Source organism: Myxocyprinus asiaticus, chromosome 30, assembly GCF_019703515.2.
Source record: "Myxocyprinus asiaticus isolate MX2 ecotype Aquarium Trade chromosome 30, UBuf_Myxa_2, whole genome shotgun sequence".
NCBI lineage: Eukaryota > Metazoa > Chordata > Actinopteri > Cypriniformes > Catostomidae > Myxocyprinus > Myxocyprinus asiaticus.
In genome coordinates, this window is record NC_059373.1 from 29415488 (window position 1) to 29434420 (window position 18933).

General features: G+C 41.7%; 1 protein-coding gene across 2 annotated transcripts; it reads right to left on the reverse strand.

Moving 5' to 3' along the window:
- Positions 1-623: 623 nt before the first annotated feature.
- Positions 624-18090, reverse strand: LOC127421128 (syncoilin-like). 2 transcript variants are annotated; one of them, XM_051663918.1, is made up of 5 exons: positions 17888-18090; positions 14621-15365; positions 3288-3710; positions 3052-3176; positions 624-2090 (listed from the first exon to the last, which is right to left on the reverse strand). In XM_051663918.1, the coding sequence occupies exons 2-5, from the start codon at positions 15350-15352 to the stop codon at positions 2033-2035; spliced, it is 1338 nt and encodes a 445-aa protein (XP_051519878.1). In that variant the 5' UTR covers positions 15353-15365; positions 17888-18090; the 3' UTR covers positions 624-2032. The 2 variants fall into 2 exon arrangements, with proteins under 2 accessions (XP_051519878.1, XP_051519877.1); XM_051663917.1 differs by having other exon boundaries at positions 624-2825.
- Between the last annotated feature and the right edge of the window lie 843 nt (positions 18091-18933).

Here is an 18933-nt window from a genome sequence, read left to right on the forward strand (position 1 = left end):
TCATGAACACGGAGGAATGGCCGCCGTCCACAAGGGGAGGAGGGACTCGCTGCCGGCCGCCTGGAACGGTGGGGCATCCGCCAGGGGTCGGAGGACTGGCTCCGGTCTGCCCAGGGAGGAGCGGCTGTCATCCGCAAGAGGGTGGAGGAGTGATCGAGGACCAGGCAACGGCGTGTCTGGGAACCAGTGAGCAAGTTTTCTTTCTCTCCTCTCCTCTCTCTCTCTTTTGCTCCACCTTGCCCTTTCCCTCTCCTCTAAACCTAACCCCCCCCCCCCGGAAAGGAGTGTGACGAGAAGGAGGGCAGGGCCGGGCTGTGACTACGCACGCCTAGCCCCCAATCGGGCTAATCAGCAGAGGAGAGAGATAAGTGCAGCGGAATGCGGCAGTTCGGGAGAGAGAGAGCCACATGCAGCTGCCATGTGTGCGTTTATATTTTTTCTGTCTTTTTGTTTCAGTTCGTATTAAAATATTACTTGGATTGTTCAGCAGGTTCCCGCCTCCTCCTTTCCCATTTTAACCTTGTTTCAGTATATTTAGAGAGTTTTATTACAGTGCCCAAATATGTCCCATAACAGAAAACACTCAGTTCTCTAGCACCACTGGATATAAAAGTTTTTTTTATTTTCCACTGGCTGACACACAACTCGGTAACACTTTACAATAAGGTTCCATTCGTTAACAGTAGACCCTTTTCCACCTACAGTCCTGATACTTTTCCCTTAGTAACTTTCTAGATGAGAACTCTTAGGAGGAACGGAACACTCGAGGAGACTTTTCCCCTTTTGCAGTCATACTCACAAACGTAGGCAGCTGCCTTATCAATTAATGGTTTAAACAACAGTGTTTTTGGATGAATGGAACTTTCTGAACAGTTTAAAAGGCACCTTATTTCATCCTAACTTCATCCATCCTTAGACAGCCTCCGAAGGCAACATTTTCCAGTTTATGGGTGCAGACTGTGTCTTCAGTTTACAGTTAAACTGAGCTCGTGAGATGCGCACGCGGTGCTTCATGTTGTCTGTCGCCGGCGAGATGAGACTAGGCGGCGAAAAGCGCTCTTTAATCACATTACACATGCTGAACTCAGCAGACAACATGATGAAAATGCACTATAAACCTAATTATCAACACGATCTTTAACAATAAAGGCTTTTATGACTCAACATACATTACTGTACAGAAATACTCACTCATTGATTTAAAAAAGACATCTTGATGCAAATTAACCATGCAGTAACAGTCACACAATACTTCCCTCATGTAAACTAGATTTAATGATGGTTTAGTGTATAATAAAGTTCAATTACCCACTCTTGATAAACATATTATTATTTATATCCGTCATCCCAGGAAAAAAGTCGATGTAGTCAGAATTCACTTTATTTACTTTATAATCACACAGTACAGATGCGATGAAAACTCAAATCATGTCTCCCCATGAAGTCACACACATAAACACATGTGAAATGGGCAATTCTCTTTGGATATTTTGTTTGTTATATGTTATATCTGTTAAGGGAATTATAAAATGAGTGCAGTCCTCTCAGTAGCAGGCTAGCAGCTAGTTGTTTACTATTGGTGGCTGTGGAGCACCTCTCCTTTCTCAATGCAGGGTTTGTCCAATCACAGACTGCAGCACCTCCCACAGTCCCACAGTTCCTATATGCCCCAAAAGTATCTACCCCAGAGTAGGAGCTAAAAATGTCCCCTAAAACGGCTTAGAGGAACTATAGTTCCTTAGGTGTGAAAGCAAAGAAAAGCACTAGACCAGGGGAAAAGTACCTAAAACGGGCTTTAGTACTGCCAGTGGAAAAGGCCCTATTAGTTAATGCATAATGCACAATTTTATTTCTATTAATCTGCCTTGAAGTCTGTGCAATACATCAACATGCATGTCTGTGCATTCGATATATTGTGATTATTGTTGATTATAAATAATAAGACAGGCAGCTCGGATTTATCAATGAAAACTATTTATCAAAAGCATTTTTAGCAACTTTTAAGATCATCAATAACACAAATATTTGATAATTAGATTTTTTCCACCACCAGAGTCTTCTCTTGCTTGCAGAGGCCCTTTACGCTCTCTCTATAAAACAATAAGGGTGTAAATTATAGATATGCCACCTAACAACATTTCCAAACAAGTGCAAAGAGACAAGGTTCTCTGCACTTTCCAGCATTCATACAATAAGAAATTCATCCGCATTACCGAAAATGTTTTGCGACACAACAGTCAGCCAATCAAAACATATTTGATGTTTAATAGAGCGCAACAGTTTCCGCCCACTTTTTCAGCAATCTGATTATTTGCATAGGCTTTTCATAAAATCCTATATAAAAAAGTTGTAAGCCATGAACCAAAGCAGCCAGCTCCAAGATGAATCACAACATTACAAACTTTGTTTTGAGGTAAAAAAAACAAAAAAAAAAACTATTTGAAAATCGGACAAAAAGACAAAGGAACAAGACTGTGTAATTACCGTCTTTCATGAGGGCATAAAATACAATCCCATGAAGCATTGCGAATTATGTCATTGAATAAAAAACTATGAGAATATATAAAACAATTGATTTTAGGTGGTTAATTCTAAGTATAGAAACAATATAGTGCACATTTATTGCTAAATATTCTGATATATACAATTAGATATGCAGTTTAAGGGTGAAGGGAGACCGACTCGTTTGCATCATTCACAGTGCATCATTAATTTGGGAGGTTGCCCCTGGGCTAGTTTTGCGGGCTTCGTTGGCTGCGGTCCTCTGATTGGTGAAGCTTTCTCTGCTGGACCATGGGTAATGTAGTTGTTCAGCAGGAATTTTGCTATCAAACAAGATTTTTAAACAGTGAAGTTGAAATAATGCAGACTGATGGCTTCAACGAAAGAATACTCCATCATTGAACAACCTCAAAGCACAAGGTAGGTCTGTCTTGAAATGTTTATAAGTTATCTTTGAAAATCAATTAGTCTATGGAAAAAATAAATGGGATTTTCTCTTATATTGCTTTACAGAATGCAATGAGTAAAAATAATTTGCAAAGCACTTGCCTGTAGAGAAGCAGCTCTTTGTACATGCTGTTTTTCACCATTTCCAATTCTTCTGTTTTCTTCATCTGGATCTGAAGCTCAGTTTTTATTTCACGGCTGTTCTCCTCGAGAAGGTCAACTGTTTCCTGAATAAAGGACCTGAAACTTTCAATACCATGCAAACTATACACATATGTAATGCAAATTAAAAATTGTAGAAGCTCAGCAACAATCCCAACTTTAACTCCATTACACACCTGATATTGTTCCACATTTTCCATCCTCTGCTCCTCCATTAGTCTGATCCTCTCCTCTAGACGAGTCCTGTGCAGTCTCAGCAGTTGCTCCTCTTCTCTCAGTGGCCCTAGCTGGGCCTTCAGCTCCTGGCACTGCTCTTTAGCCATACTGAGGGCATCCACCGTGGCCTCTCGTCTCTTCAGTAGGGACACTAACCGGGGCTCGTAAAACTCCTCCAGAGCTTTGATCCCTCCTTGCAGGTATTGCTGTAGGTCACAAGAGGCCCTTCTTCCTTGTGTCACATAAGAGTGGGTTTTCTTTTTGCTGGACTCTTGAGTGATGTTGCTCTGCTGCTTTTGCAGGGCCTGCAGGTCATTTTGGTGATCTGCATGAAGTTTGGTGATCTCCTCGGTCAGCTTAACAACAAAGGCGTTCAGCTCCTCCTGAGTCAGAGATTTGTTGAATATATTTAAAGTTGATTGGACACTCATTTTTCATAATAGAAAGCAACAGTGCCTGCCCACTTTGGTTCCAGAAGTGTTTTTCCAATCATTTTTTTTAAGGATTTCATAAAGTATTTCATGAAAGAGTTCCAAGCCATGAACCAAATCAACCAGCTCTAAGGTGAATCACAAGATAGCAAGCTTGATTTGAAGCAAATACTGAACGTATTTGGAAAAAAAGACAAAACTGTACAAAACTGTGTACTGAGCGACTTTAATAAAGGTATGAACTACAAACCCATGAAGCATTGTTGAGGGCACAAATGTAATAAAGAGCCCTAAATGTAATACAAAGTTATTCCTAAATGTAATAAAGGCCCTAAATGCAAACACTTTTAGTCCTAGTTGTAATAACAACCCTAAATGTAAAAATGTTTGTTGCTAAATGTCATAAAGATCCGGAATGTATTAATTGTTGTTACATGTTTTGTTAATATACAATTATCTTTACCTTCAACTGTTGCTTTTTTTTTTTTTTTTTAACGATTTTTACTTGAACGTGTTGTTTTGAGGCAACTTAATGAAATAACTGTTAGCAATGCACAAAGTAGATGTACAAGTAGCCTTCAGATTTCTATATTTCTGAGTGTGAACGAAACACCATGAGGACATACAGTGAGTAGACAGAGATATAGGATCGCTCAAGAGATAGAGGTAGGATTATGCGCCAATGCAAAGCCATTGAACAGTAGCCTGTTATAAATGTATAAACTCACCTAAACTCAAATGTAATAATGTTATGAAGGCCATAATTGTAATAATTATTTAATTTTACACCAAAAAACCATTTATCAGTTAGTTATAAATGTTTACATCTCCTTTATTATTATTTTTTATGAGACTTCTTTTAGCAGCTGAGATCACAATTGGAGCAGCCTGTTCTTTTGACACCTGTGGCAAAATGGCATACTCCCACTTTTAATCTCACTATAATAGTCTGTTGTTGCAGCAACATGAATAATGGCATTTAATGTTTTTGATTAAAAGAGGTATGAATAACTGTTTATTAAACATTAACAACATTTGAGATAAAAATTTCTTACTATATGTCAAATATTGCATGCAAGTCTGCCTTACTATTCCTCTTGTTGTGACTGCAAGTGAATATATATTTTTAACCCCTTAACAAAGGGAATTAAGGGGAAAAATGAGTTATCACATTTACACCCTTTTATGCCCAACTTGTATTATATTTAAACCCATTATTGCATTTAGGACCCAAAGGTTTTATATCTACAACCAAAATTAGCACTTTTATTAAATTTAGGACCAATACATTTAGCCTTTATTACATTTTGAACAAACAGTTATTTCATTAAGGGTGTTTATTACATGTACAACCATAAGTCATTACATTTAGATTCCTTAATTACATTTAGAACCAAAAGTGTTTGCGTTTAGGGCATTTATTAATTACAAGACCAAAAGTTATTACATTTAGGGCCTATGTTACATGTAGGACTAGTTTTCACATTTGTGCCCTCTACACAGTGCGTCATGGAGGTGGGCGGTTGCTGCAGTGCTCTTTTGGCATGCTTTGTTCGCCGCAACTCTCTGATTGATGTATCTTTCATTTCAGGATTCATGGGTAGTGTAGTTCCTCATTAGGAATTCTGCTATTAAACATGATTTCTTTTAAAAAATGAAGTTAAAGTAACACAAACTTAAAGCTTTAAGAAGCATCAGTTATCAATCCTTGAGCTCATGGTAGGTCTGTCTTTAAATGTTTATAAATTATTGTTAATGAACAGTTCCACTATGGAAAAAATAGTTGGGAATTAGGGTACGTTTACACAACAATGATGTACTAAAAACGGAAAAGTTTTTCCTTTGGGTTTTTGAAAAGTTTTGCGTACAGACAACAACATTGTCAAAACAATCCCTGTTCACGTGGATCCACGAAAACTACTAAAAATGCTGTATTATGCATGCCAGGCCAGTAGTTTGTAGCTTTACTTTGTAAAGAAACACTATGCGCCTGCGCACATAAGCATTCTTCCACAGAGCGGTGAAAACAAACAATGAAGATCTACACTTTGCTGGAGAAGCGTCAATAAACTCAAAATCCTGAGCAGCACAAACACAGTCCTGTAGTCCACCATTGAAGTTTTGAATGTCTCGCATGTTTTTTTGAAGTACTCGCGCGCATGCCTGTAGACTGAACACGTAATACGCGTGCGCATGACGTCATCGGTTTCACAAATTCGCGTTTTTGTTTGTTTGCACGGAGACGATAACGGCATCGTTTTCAAAAACTTGCATTTTGAAACCCGTTTTCAAAAGTTTGCGTTTTCAGGTCCCAAAATGCCGTTTTCATGTAAACGAACAGCCAAAACGCATAAAAAGTTTTCCGTTTTTAGTTGAAAACATTGTCATGCAAACGGCCCCTTATACTTCTGGAACCCAGCTGTTGCATTCTATTTATGTGACATTATGTAACGAATGAGGCTGGTATCACTTCAGCCAACCACCAGAGGGAGACCCCTCCCGAATACTGACACTGTACCATTTCTTCTATGGTTACTTCCTGTTTGAACCATATAAATAGCCATGCTCTTCCATTATGACTTTGCGAAGTATTGCCAGTTTCACTGCCTTACCAAGTGTTGTTCTCACTGCCTGTTTATTGCCTACTTGTTATGACCATTGTGCCTGCTTTACTGGATTACCGATTTTGGATTACTGTTTTGCTCTGTTTGCCTAGTTGGACTGGTTACCTGTGTAACAACTATTTTGCCTGTTTCAACGATTACGTCTCTGCCTTGTGTCTTGGATTTGTCTGCTGATTGTAATAAACTTCTTACATATGGATTCTACCTTCGCCTCCATGTCGAGTCCATTACAGAATACTTCGCCACCAATGAATCCAGTGGAAGTTTCTCAGCTCCAGGCTGCATTCGCTCACTAGAGCGAACTGCTCAAAAGTAAGAGCTGAAAATGAGAACCTCACCCACTATATCTGTTCTCTTCCATCTCCACAAGCTACACCGGTAAGATTCGCTCTTCCTGATAAGTTTGATGGCTCGCTAGAGAAATGTAAGGGATTTTTATGTCAATGTAAAGTATATTTCTCCAATCAACAAGAGTCATTCAGTCAGGAGTCCAAGAAAAGTGCATTTATGATGAAATTACTTACTGGATTACATTGGACTCAAGATGGCACCGAGCATGGCTGCTGCGTTGCAAGCTCCTACACAACACTGCAGTTTTTTGTTTATTTTGTTTACAATTCTATGTTTTTTTTTCTTGGATGTTGTCTGCCTTATTGTCTACGACAGACAAACACTTTTGGACATTGGTTCTGCAATAGCACACCGAAAACCAGACTTTAAATACCTCAATGCCGACCTGCTGTTTACAAACACGCCAGCGGAGCCCTTTGTCTGGGCAGCCCGGCCGCAGAAACGCAGAAGGAAAAGGGGAAATAGAGCCGACGTTCTCATCAGAGTAAGACATTGTGCATATTGACCCCTGCTACCCAGTATTCTACTGGCAAATGTTCAGTCTCTGGACAACAAGCTCTGCGAGCTGAGAGCGTGGATCTCTTTCCAACGAGAGACGAGGGACTGCTGCATTATCTGCCTTACAGAAATTTGGATGTCTGCAGAGATTCCAGATTCAGCCATCGAACCCACGGGGTTCTCCGTGCACCAAGCGGACAGAGTGAAAGTCCTCTTAGGTAAAAGCAGAGGTGGTTGTGTATGTTTTATGATCAACAAATCCTGGTGTGATCAGAGGAACGTACATTCTATCAAGTCTTTCTGCTCTCCTGATCTGGAATTTATCATGCTTCTGTGTTGACCATTCTGGCTACCAAGGGAATACACAGCAGTCATTATCACAGCTGTGTACATCCCCCCACAAGCCAACACAGACCGGGCACTCAAGGAAATGTATGGAAGTATAAGCAAGCAGAAAACCGTGCACCCTGAAGCAGCGTTCATTGTGACCGGGGACTTTAACAAAGCCAATTTGAAATCAATTGCACCAAAATACCACCAACACATCAGTTTCAACACACGAGGGGACCGGGTTTTGTACCATTGCTACTCTCCCTTCCGGGATGGCTACAAATCCCTCCCCCACCCACCATTTGGCAAATCGGACCACTCTTCCATTCTGCTTCTGCCCGCTTACAGGTAGAAACTGAAAGAGGAAGCACCCACCCTCAGAACGATCCAGTGCTGCTCGGACCAATCAGACTCTACGCTACAAGACTGTTTTGATCACGTGAACTGGGAGATGTTCCGGTCCGCCTCTGTTGACGACATCGAGATTTACGCTGATAGCGTAACGTGTTTCATCAGAAAGTACGTAGAGGATGTTGTTCCAACCAAAACTATATGGATCTACCCCAACCAGAAGCCATAGATAAATAGCAATGTTCACGCTGCACTTGATGCGCGGACCTCCGCTTTTAATTCAGGGAACGCGGAGGAGCATAAACAAACCAGTTATGCACTCCGCAAAACTATCAGAGCAGCCAAACGCCAGTACAGGGACAAGATTGAAGGACAGTTTAACACCACCAACTCTAGAAGCATGTGGCAGGGAATTAATATCATCACGGACTTCAAAGGGAATAAAAACTCCGCCGTGAACACCGCTACCTCTCTCCCGGATGAGCTAAATACTATTTATGCTCGTTTCGAGGGAAATAACACCACCCTCGCAGAGAGAGCTCTTGCGGCCGAAGCTACAGAGGTTAGTTCACTCTCCATCTCTGTAGCGGATGTAACCTGATCCTTCCAACAGGTGAATATCCGTAAAGCCGCGGGTCCAGATGGCATTCCGGGCCGTGTCATCAGAGCATGGCGCGAACCAACTGGCTGGTGTTTTTACGGATATTTTCATCCTTTCCCTCTTCTTGTCTGTGGTCCCCACATGCTTTAAAACGTCCACCATTGTGCCTGTACCAAAGCAATCCAAAATCACTTGCTTAAATGATTGGTGTCCTGTTGCTCTGACCCCCATCATCAGCAAATGCTTTGAGAGACTAATCAGAGATTACATCTGCTCTGTGCTGCCTCCATCACTGGACCCATTGCAGTTTGCTTACCGCAACAACCACTCCACTGATGATGCCATTGCATCTACAATACACACTGCTCTCTCCCACCTGGAAAAAAGGAACACTTATGTGAGAATGCTGTTTGTAGACTACAGCTCAGCATTCAACACCATAGTGCCCTCCAAGCTTTATGTGAAACTCCAGGCTCTAGGCTTAAACAGCTTGCTGTGCAGCTGGATCCTGGACTTCCTGACAAGCAGACGCCAGGTGGTTAGAATGGGCAACAACATCTCCTCATCACTGACCCTCAACACTGGAGCCCCAAAGGGCTGTGTTCTCAGCCCACTCCTGTATTCCCTGAACACACATGACTGTGTGGCAACACACAGCTCCAATGCCATCATTACGTTTGCTGATGATACAACGGTGGTAGGTCTGATCACTGACAATGATGAAACAGCCTACAGAGAGGAGGTGCACACTCTGACACACTGTTGTCAGGAGCACAACCTCTCCCTCAACATCAGCAAGACAAAGGAGCTTGTGGTGGACTTCAGGAGAAAAGACAGAGAACACAGTCCCATCACCATCAATGGAGCACAGGTGGAGAGAGTCAGCAGCTTCAAGTTCCTCAGTGTCCACATTACTGAGGAACTCACATGGTCCGTCCACACTGAGGCCGTTGTGAAGAAGGCTCATCAGCACCTCTTCTTCCTGAGACAGCTGAGGAAGTTTGGAATGAACAGACACATCCTCATATGGTTCTACATCAGCACTGTAGAGAGCATCCTGACTGGCTGCATCACTGCCTGGTATGGCAATAGCACCGCCCACAACCGCAAAGCCCTGCAAAGGGTGGTGCGAACTGCCAAACACATCATTGGAGGTGAGCTTTCCTCCCTCCAGGACATATATACCAGGCGGTGTGTGAAAAAAGCTCGGAGGATCATCAGAGACTCCAGGCCAACCAAGCCATGGGCTGCTCTCACTACTACCATAAGGCAGGTGGTATCACAGTATCAATTATAATTTATAATTAATTAATTATAATTTTATTTATTTATCACACATTATACATTTGCACATATACAGTGAAATTCTTCTTTTTCACATATCCCAGCTAGGCTGGGGTCAGAGTATCAGGACCCACACCAGCCGACTTCATGACAGCTTCTTCCCCCAAGCAATCAGACTTTTGAACTCTTGATCTGTCACGATCAATATACATCAGCACTGCACTTTATTAATCTTATTGTCTCACACTGGACTGTCATAAATTATTTTCTCTTAACAACACAGGAGCAACTGACTATCAACCGACAGCCTGAATGTCAATACAGTACAATACAACCTACTGTATATTTTATATATACTATATATACTATTTTTATTGTATAAAGTGTATTCTATATTGTGTGTATGTGTATTCTATATTGTGTGTATCGTATACTGTACAATACTCTATATTGTGTGTATTGTATACTGTACATTGTATATTATTATTTGTATATTTGTATACTGTAATTATGTGTATATTAGATATGTAAATTGTGATGTGTACATCTGTTTATTGTAAATTGGTATATGTCTCATCACTGTCATGACTGCTATGTTGATTGGAACTGCACCCAAGACTTTCACTCACTTTTACACTTGTGTATATGGTTGTGTGACAATAAAAGTGATTTTATTTTATTTTATTTGGTAAAGTACTAGACTGGGCCTCAGCTGTTTGGGAGAGTGATAATCAGCTTCAAACGTCATTTGATTACTTCACTTCCCAGACCCATGAAGTATCTGAATACCCAGAGGGAGGTAAAGATGTCTCTGTTCAGCTGCTTCATGTACACCAGGGTTAACGTTCTGCAGGTGACTTTGCCATACACTTCAGGATATTAGCAGCCCAAAATGGATGGAATGAGACTGCCCTCAAGACTGTGTTCAGAGAGGGACTGAACTACAATCTGCAGGCCGAACTTGCATGTAAGAATGAGGATTCAACACTCACTGAATTCATTTCATTGGCAGTAAGGATTGATAATTTACTGCGTAATTTGCCACGCTTAAGGATTAGCTCCAAGTCACAACCATCAATCCAAAGTCAAGTCCAGGCATGCCCCGAAGCTCCTGAACCGATGCAGATCACCTATACCAGAGTTTCTGATGAAGAACACGGTCATCGTCATAAAGAGCGACTGTGTTATTACTGTGGTGAAAGAAGTCATCGAAACCCCACATGCCCTCACAAAGGCAAGAAATATCAAGAGTCCAGGACTATTGTGAATACCATGAATATTTAATCTCCCACACAACACAGTTTCACTCTTCCCATTGAGCTCTCCTTTGGTGATACACTGAAATGTGTCGACTCATCGACTCAGGGGCTGCCGGGAATTTAATTCACCAAGGTCTAGTATGGGAACTCCATATCCCTGCAGTACCTTGTATACCCACCATTAACATTACTGCTGTGAATAATGCACCTATAGGCACAGGCATCACTCACCAAACAGTTCCAGTGACACTACAGATTTGATTGTTTCATACAGAGATCACATCTCTTTATATCATCAACTCACCCAAGTATCCTCTCATCCTGGGTCATCCATGGCTGGCTATCCATGATCCCATCATCTCCTGGAACCAGAGTGAGTTAAAACAATGGTCAGATTATTGTCAGTCTAATTGTCTTTATGTCACAGTCACCATGCCATGTTTGACTACCAGCGTCGAAAGTCCTGAGAACCAAGCTCAAGTCCAGGTCCATACAACCTGATTCGTATCAGAGAGGGAGACGAGTGGAAAAACCGAATTTATCACCACTAGGGGGCACTATGAATACCAGGTGATGCCTTATAGCCTGGCCAACGCACCAGCTGTGTTCCAGTCATTCATCAATGAGATCTTCAGACACCTCCTCAACAGATTTGTCATTGCCTATATTGACGACATACTCATTTACTCTCAAGATAAAGCACAACACATCAAAGACGTTAAAATGGTCCTCTCCCACCTGCTGAAACACCAACTCTACGTGAAAGCAGAGAAATGTGAGTTCCATGTTACCCATACATCCTTCTTAGGGTATATCATTAGCCATAGAGGTGTTGAGATGGATGACTCCAAGATCAATGCAGTCACGGAGCAGCCAAGACCCAATACTGATAAGGAGCTCCGATGTTTCCTGGGTTTTGCGAACTTCTACAGGAGGTTTATCCACAACTACATCTCATCTCTACCCCCTTAACGTCTTTGCTCAAAGGAAAACCATCCAAGCTACCATGGAGTGACTCTACTCAAAAAGCCTTCGACACCCTCAAGACAAGTTTCACGACCGCACCCATTCTCAAGCACTCAGATCCTAACCAATCGTTCACTGTGTATGTGGATGCCTCAGACTGCGGCATAGGGGTGGTTCTCTCTCAATGCCACGGTAACCCTGGAAAACTTTATCCTTGTGCCTTCTTTTCCCGTAAACTGAACTCAGCTGAAAGGAACTATGATGTTGGAAACAAAGAACTACTCTCCATGAAGGCTGCGCTAGAAGAGTGGTGCCATTGGCTTGAAGGTTCTGTCCATCCATTCCAAGTACTCACAGACCATAAGAACCTCGAATACATCAAGGGAGCAAAACGTCTTAATCCACGACAAGCCCGATGGTCTCTCTTCTTCACAAGATTCCAATTCACAGTCACCTACCTCCCTTGCAGTAAGAACTACAAAGCTGATGCTCTCTCCCGTCATCATGATCCCCTTCACAACACACCTCAAAACGAATCTATACTCCCACCTACTTTCATCATCGCACCCATAAGCTGGGACATCATGGAAGAGATCCAAAGAGCCCAACAAGCAGACCCTGCACCACCTGAATGCCCTCCAACAAAACAGTACGTACCACGCACTCTACGCCAAACAAAATCCAATGGATCCATACCTCCCTCAGCACTGGACACCCTGGCATCCAGAAAACAATAAGCCTGGTTCGTAACTCATTTTGATGGCCTTCAATTATTAATGATGTCACTGCATATGTTAAAGCATGTCCCAGAGAACTGCCAGCCGGCCTGCTACAGCCACTGCCTATCCCTCAGAGACCCTGGTCCCAACTGTCCATCGACTTCATCACCGATCTACCAAACTCCAATGGGTATACCACCATATTTGTTATCATTGATCATTTCTCTAAGTCATGCAGACTAATCCCCATGAAAGGTCTACCCACTGCTATGGAAACCACTAAAACTCTGTTCCACCAAGTTTTCAGGATCTATGGTCTGCCAGAAGACATAGTGTCTGACCGGGGACCACAGTTCACTTCCAGAGTCTGGCAGGCTTTCTGTAAACAGCTGGACATCAACATCAGCCTCGCGTCTGGTTATCATCCTCAGGCAAATGGACAGGTGGAGAGACTAAACCAGGAAATCGGCAGATACCTCAGGTCTTACTGCAGTCGAGAACAACAGAGGTGGAGTGACTTCCTCCCATGGGCTGAATACGCCCAGAACTCCCTCACGCACTCATCTACTGGACTCACTCCCTTCCAGTGTGTACTGGGCTACTAACCTCCTATGTTCCCTTGGTCGGGTGAACCCTCTATGGTGCCAGCGGTGGATGATTGGACCAGGCGGAGCGATCAAGTGTGGGACAGTGCACACGTCCAATTGCAGTGGGCCATTTGGGCCCAACAGATCCGAGCTGATCGACGGAGGCGTCCCCACCCCGACTATCAACCTGGCCAGAGAGTCTGGCTATCTACACGAGACCTCAAGTTGCGGCTACCCTGCAGGAAACTTAGCCCCAAGTATGTTGGTCCATTCAGAATCAATACTGTAACTTACCGACTGGAGCTACCAGCTAACTACCGCATCTCTCCTTCCTTTTATGTGTCATTGTTGAAACCTGTCCACCCGACATCTGACCCCGGAACCACATATCCTGAGCCTCCTCCTCCATTGGAGATAGACGGATCACCTACTTACATAGTCAGAGAGATCATAGACTCGTGTCGTCGAGGGGGCAAGATGCAGTACCTGGTAGACCGGTAAGGTTATGGACCAGAGGAGAGATCTTGAGTAGCCACCAAGGACATTTTGGACCCATCATTGATCCATGACTTCCACCGAGCGCACCCGAATCGTCCTGCACCACGATCAAGGGGATGACCCAGAAGAAGAACTGGGGTGGGGGTGGTGGTTCTGTAACGAATGAGGCTGGTATCCCTTCAGCCGATCACCAGAGGGAGCCCTCTCCCAAATACTGACACTGTACCATTTCTTTTATTGTTACTTCCTGTTTGAACCATATAAATAGCCATGCTCTTCCATTATGACTTTGCGAGGTATTGCCAGTTTCACTGCCTTACCAAGCGTTATTCTCATTGCCTGTTAATTGCCTGTTAATTGCCTACTTGTTATGACCATTGTGCCTGCTTTACTGGATTACTGATTTTGGATTACTGTTTTGCTCTGTTTGCCTGGTTGGACTGATTAACTGTGTAACGAATACTTTGCCTGTTTCAACGATTACGTCTATGCCTTGTGTCTCGGATTTGTCTGCTGATTGTAATAAACTTCTTGCATATGGATTCTACCTTCGCCTCCATGTCGAGTCCATTACACATTATGAGTGACAGGAATTTAGTTACACTTAAAAAACAGATAAAGAGGACTTTAATAAAAACTCCTCCTTGTAGTGCTTACGAAGATTCTGATTCAGTTGAACTGAACAAACCTTGAGCAGAATCTTAAATCTTTTCTGGAGAAGTTTAAAAATACAGTATCAATAAACATGCACCAATCTGCATGAAATCTAGACCTTATGGTTCATGCAACACTACCTGAGCTTGGTTGAGCTGCTCCACCTCTTTCTGTTGTATTTCAAGCTCTACTTGTTTCTGTGTACAGTCTCGGGCAGCTATGAACAGGTGTCTCTTTGTCATTTGAGTCTCCTCTTGCAGGTTCTGTTTCTGTAGTCTGACTTTGGACAGGAGGCCTTGTTCCTTCCCCAAAGCTTCCCTCACAGTCTGCAGCTCCTGGGCCATGGGCTCCTCAAGCTCTAGCAGCTCCTGTACCAACTCATCCCTTCTGTGCTCCAACTGGCCTACCTCCTCAATACAGCTCTCAAATGCTGCTCGCAGCTTTTTTATTTCCATGGTAGTACACAAATCAGGCCATGGCTCAAGTGGAAAGCTCAGAGCTTCATCTTTAGCCAAATACACAGTTTTCTCTTTCTCTGGAATGCACGTCTCTCCAAACGTGAGTCCATTTGTGTTCTTTTTCTCTATTTCTGAAATTAAAGGCAGTGGTGTAGATGTATTTGAATGGGTTGCATCAAAAATATCTAACTGTGCCAACATCTGTTGCATAAGTCCATTAAACTCAGCTTGTAAAGCTTCTCTGCAGTGTTGTGAGGAAGGCAAGGACTCTCCAGGCAGAGCTAGGGCAGCCTCTTCCAAGCAATCTTCAAAGTAGTCTTCGTCTTCCTCATCAATAAATAAGGGCTCATATTTTCCCTCTGTCTCTGATAGAGACCCATAAACTTGCTCAAAGTCAACCTCCTGGTCCTCCATTGTATATCTTGCCCTACCAAGACCAAATGTGAAATTGGGTTAATGGTTTTTGAATACCAGTTAAATCTAGATCAGACAAAGACTTGGAGAGTTCTGAATTGCTCGAAAGACTTGATACATTGGTCGAATCATTAACATTTTTGTGGTTAGCAAGAAAGTTAATTTTAGACATCTGTAAACAAATGTATGCACAATTGATGTGTACATATGTGATTTGTGATGCAAAAAAAGAAAGAACAATGATGCAGTGGCAATTATTTTGGACTACATATGAAATACAGTTTCCCCTAAAATGTCATAAGAAATGCTGCAATGATGAGTATAATATAAGTACAAATAAATCTATATAAGTTGCATTTTACTCTTTGTGCATTTCAATATTTTAGCGAATAAAGTTATTGAAGCTGTGCTTCAGCGGGTGTCTATGGCAAATACCTGTACCTTTTAGATTTCAAGGAGGAAATATTGATGTTCATTGGATGAGAGGCTCTAAACACGTCATTTTGAGTCCCAACTGTATGCCGTGCTTCTCTAGAACTGCATTCCAATTGCAAGGTCCCTGTGCAGTGTTCACTGCTCTCTACTAACTCAGCATGGGATATCGGTTTAAAGTTACTTCATTTGACAAAATTAGTTCATTTGGAATACCATGCAATGTCATCGGACTCAGACAATGCTTGAGTCATACAGATTTTGGCTATCCAGTAGGATGACACAATATACTTGTGTGAACCAATATAAATGTAATATAAATAACCTTACATCTTTATACTGTATATATGTTATAAATACTTCCAAGTGTATTATTGTTAAAAACAAATTTTTTATATTTCAAATTAATATATTTCTCCAGACTTGTAACCCATAGGTAAAATGACTGTTGCTTTTTAATATAAATATTAAATATTGTTTGATTATTTTATAATCTGCATATCTTCTTAACCGTTACATGACCTATGTTATAAAAATAGATGTAACGGCCGCTTTGCTCTCACGCACAACCCATAGAAAGCACACCTAAGGTAAATTAGGCTAATTAAAATGCCATGCAGTGTCTCAAACCCCTTTTGTTTTTTTTATTTTAGCGTTTATTTTAGCCACACCATGTTAGTACTCTGATGGTTTGCAATGACTGGTGGGTAAATTTCCCTCTCCATCTATGTACACTTATTTCCTATGCCATGTAGAGTGCCATTCCAACTTAACATTTATGCTCCCTTCCGACTGGAATCTCACTTAAGATGGCTGAATACTGTGTGATGTCCACTTCGCAGGACACTGTCGGCCTATTGGAACACACCTTAGGAGTCTACAGGAACTTCATGAGCGTTATTTGCATTAGATATGCATCTGAAAGCCTTTTGGAAATTGGACTTTCAATCAGCATATTTTTGTCCTGCCTGGAAGTCCGGCTTCTCTATGATTGGTCGAGCTCTCAAATGGGCGGGACAAATGGAAAATAATTGAAACGGTGATTGACAGCGCATGGCATGTTAAAATACTTCTGTCAAGCGCAGAGTCTTGTTGGGCAGTTTAGAGATACACGCACAGTTATTTGCTATCTGACGTTTCACATATATTTCAGCTTTCATAATCAGATATTTTATTACAAAAGCAGTTTTGAACTTAGTTAATTATTTTTGAGCAATGTCACTACCTGAAGAGTAGTTTGAGCAGCTTTGAGGAGCAACATTGCAGACACCAAAAATAATAGTGTGTGCTTCCCCACTTTTAAAAAAGCACCTGCTGCCCCAGCAATGATGGTGAGGGGAAATCTGAAGCTAATACGTCATTTCAGGACATCTGCATAAACTTGACGAACAGCTGACTGATAATGAAACACACTTATACACTGTGTGACCATATGAAGAGCTTAGATTGACATGTGAAAATGGACCACTGATCAGTGATGAAGAACATGTACATGCATGATCTTTCATCTGCAGACATGATATAACCAGGAAGTGAATAAAATGTCAACATACACATAACTTCAACAAAAGACTGTCAATCACTGGCAGTAGACCTCTGAAAAACATTGAACTTCCTCATCTTGATAGACATTCATGCATCTTGATAGACAGGGCTGGCATTTCTCATGCAAGTCTTGGTGGGGCACAGAGAGCAGCTGCTGACAGCATGAACAGACAGAGCGCATTCCACCAGTGCCTCGAAATTCCCATTCCGAACAACTGCTCATCATGTTTACACATGCACGGTATACAATATACAATATACAATTTTCTTTGCCTTCAACTGTTGCTTGTTTTTGTTTTTTTTTAACGATTTTTACTTGAACGTGTTGTTTTGAGGCGACTTAATTAAATAACTGTTATCAATGCACAAAGTAGATACAAGTAACCTTCAGCTTTGTATATTTTTGAGTGTGAAAGAAACACCATGAGGACACTGTGCAGTGAGTAGGCAGAGATATAGGATCGCTCAAGAGATAGAGGCAGAAATAGAAATAGAGGTAGGATAATGTGCCAAGGCAAAGCCGTTGAACAGTAGCCTGTTATAAATGTATAAACTCACCTAAACTCAAATAACAAAGTTCCAGGACAATAACCATGAAGCGGACCCAAAGTTTAGAGCTGGTAGCCAACTGAACAAGAAAACAGGACAGACTGGCCTCTCTCTGTCTGAGCTAAAACATATGCTGCAGGTCTCCAAGGCAACTTTTAATCTGTTTACATTTATTAATAAACACTAGGAGAAAGAAACATGAGCTTGTACAGCCCGGGTTCCAACTCAAGCTAATCAGTAACCACTGGGTCCTCTGGGAGGTGACCTGCTCTCAAGAACCAATAAGAAACTAAGGGGAAAAATGTATGCAAAAAATAAGATCAGTACCTTACGGGCAGCAAGTGCAGGGTCTGCACATGACATGCACAAAAAAAAAAAAGAAAAAAAAAAAAGAAGAAAAAGAATTCAAGAGGGGTGGCTACACAAGAGAGACAAGTCTCCAATAGGGACCAATCTGTGAAAACTGACATCACTTTAGTGGTTTCCAAAACAGCACTGACCTACATTCACTCTGATCTGAAAGCCTGGCGATCATTAAGCATGGAGAGGACTGAAATCAACTGGGAACAGAAAGCTCCAAGAGAGTCATTTTAGACAAAAAGTGAGGTATCAAGGAGTGAGTGTTTGTTTAGAAGGGCTAGCGGTGCCAAATTCCTTCCATGCCTGCTGATTACCCCATCTGCTTTTAATAGATGTAACCGATCTAAATAGATGTTTCGGAGATCAGTGAAGCCTTACTTATTGGCTTGTTTGATACAAGATAGATATTTTGAGGCAGTCCGTTTCAACAAAAAGGGTAATTCCTAGAATTTGGTAATATTTCAGTCCCCCAGACATTTTAAAATAATGGTCCACTATAGTGAAATGTTAACAGCTTTTACAAGATTTTGTAATGTCCATTATTGTAATATCTGAGTTTGTTACCCCTCCTACCAACCACCAGAGGGAGCCCTCTCCCGAAAACTGATCTCTCGCATTTCTTCTCTGCTCATTTCCTGTTTTCATCAGCTATACAGTAAATAGTCATTCACCTCCATTGTTTCTTTGCGAAGTAT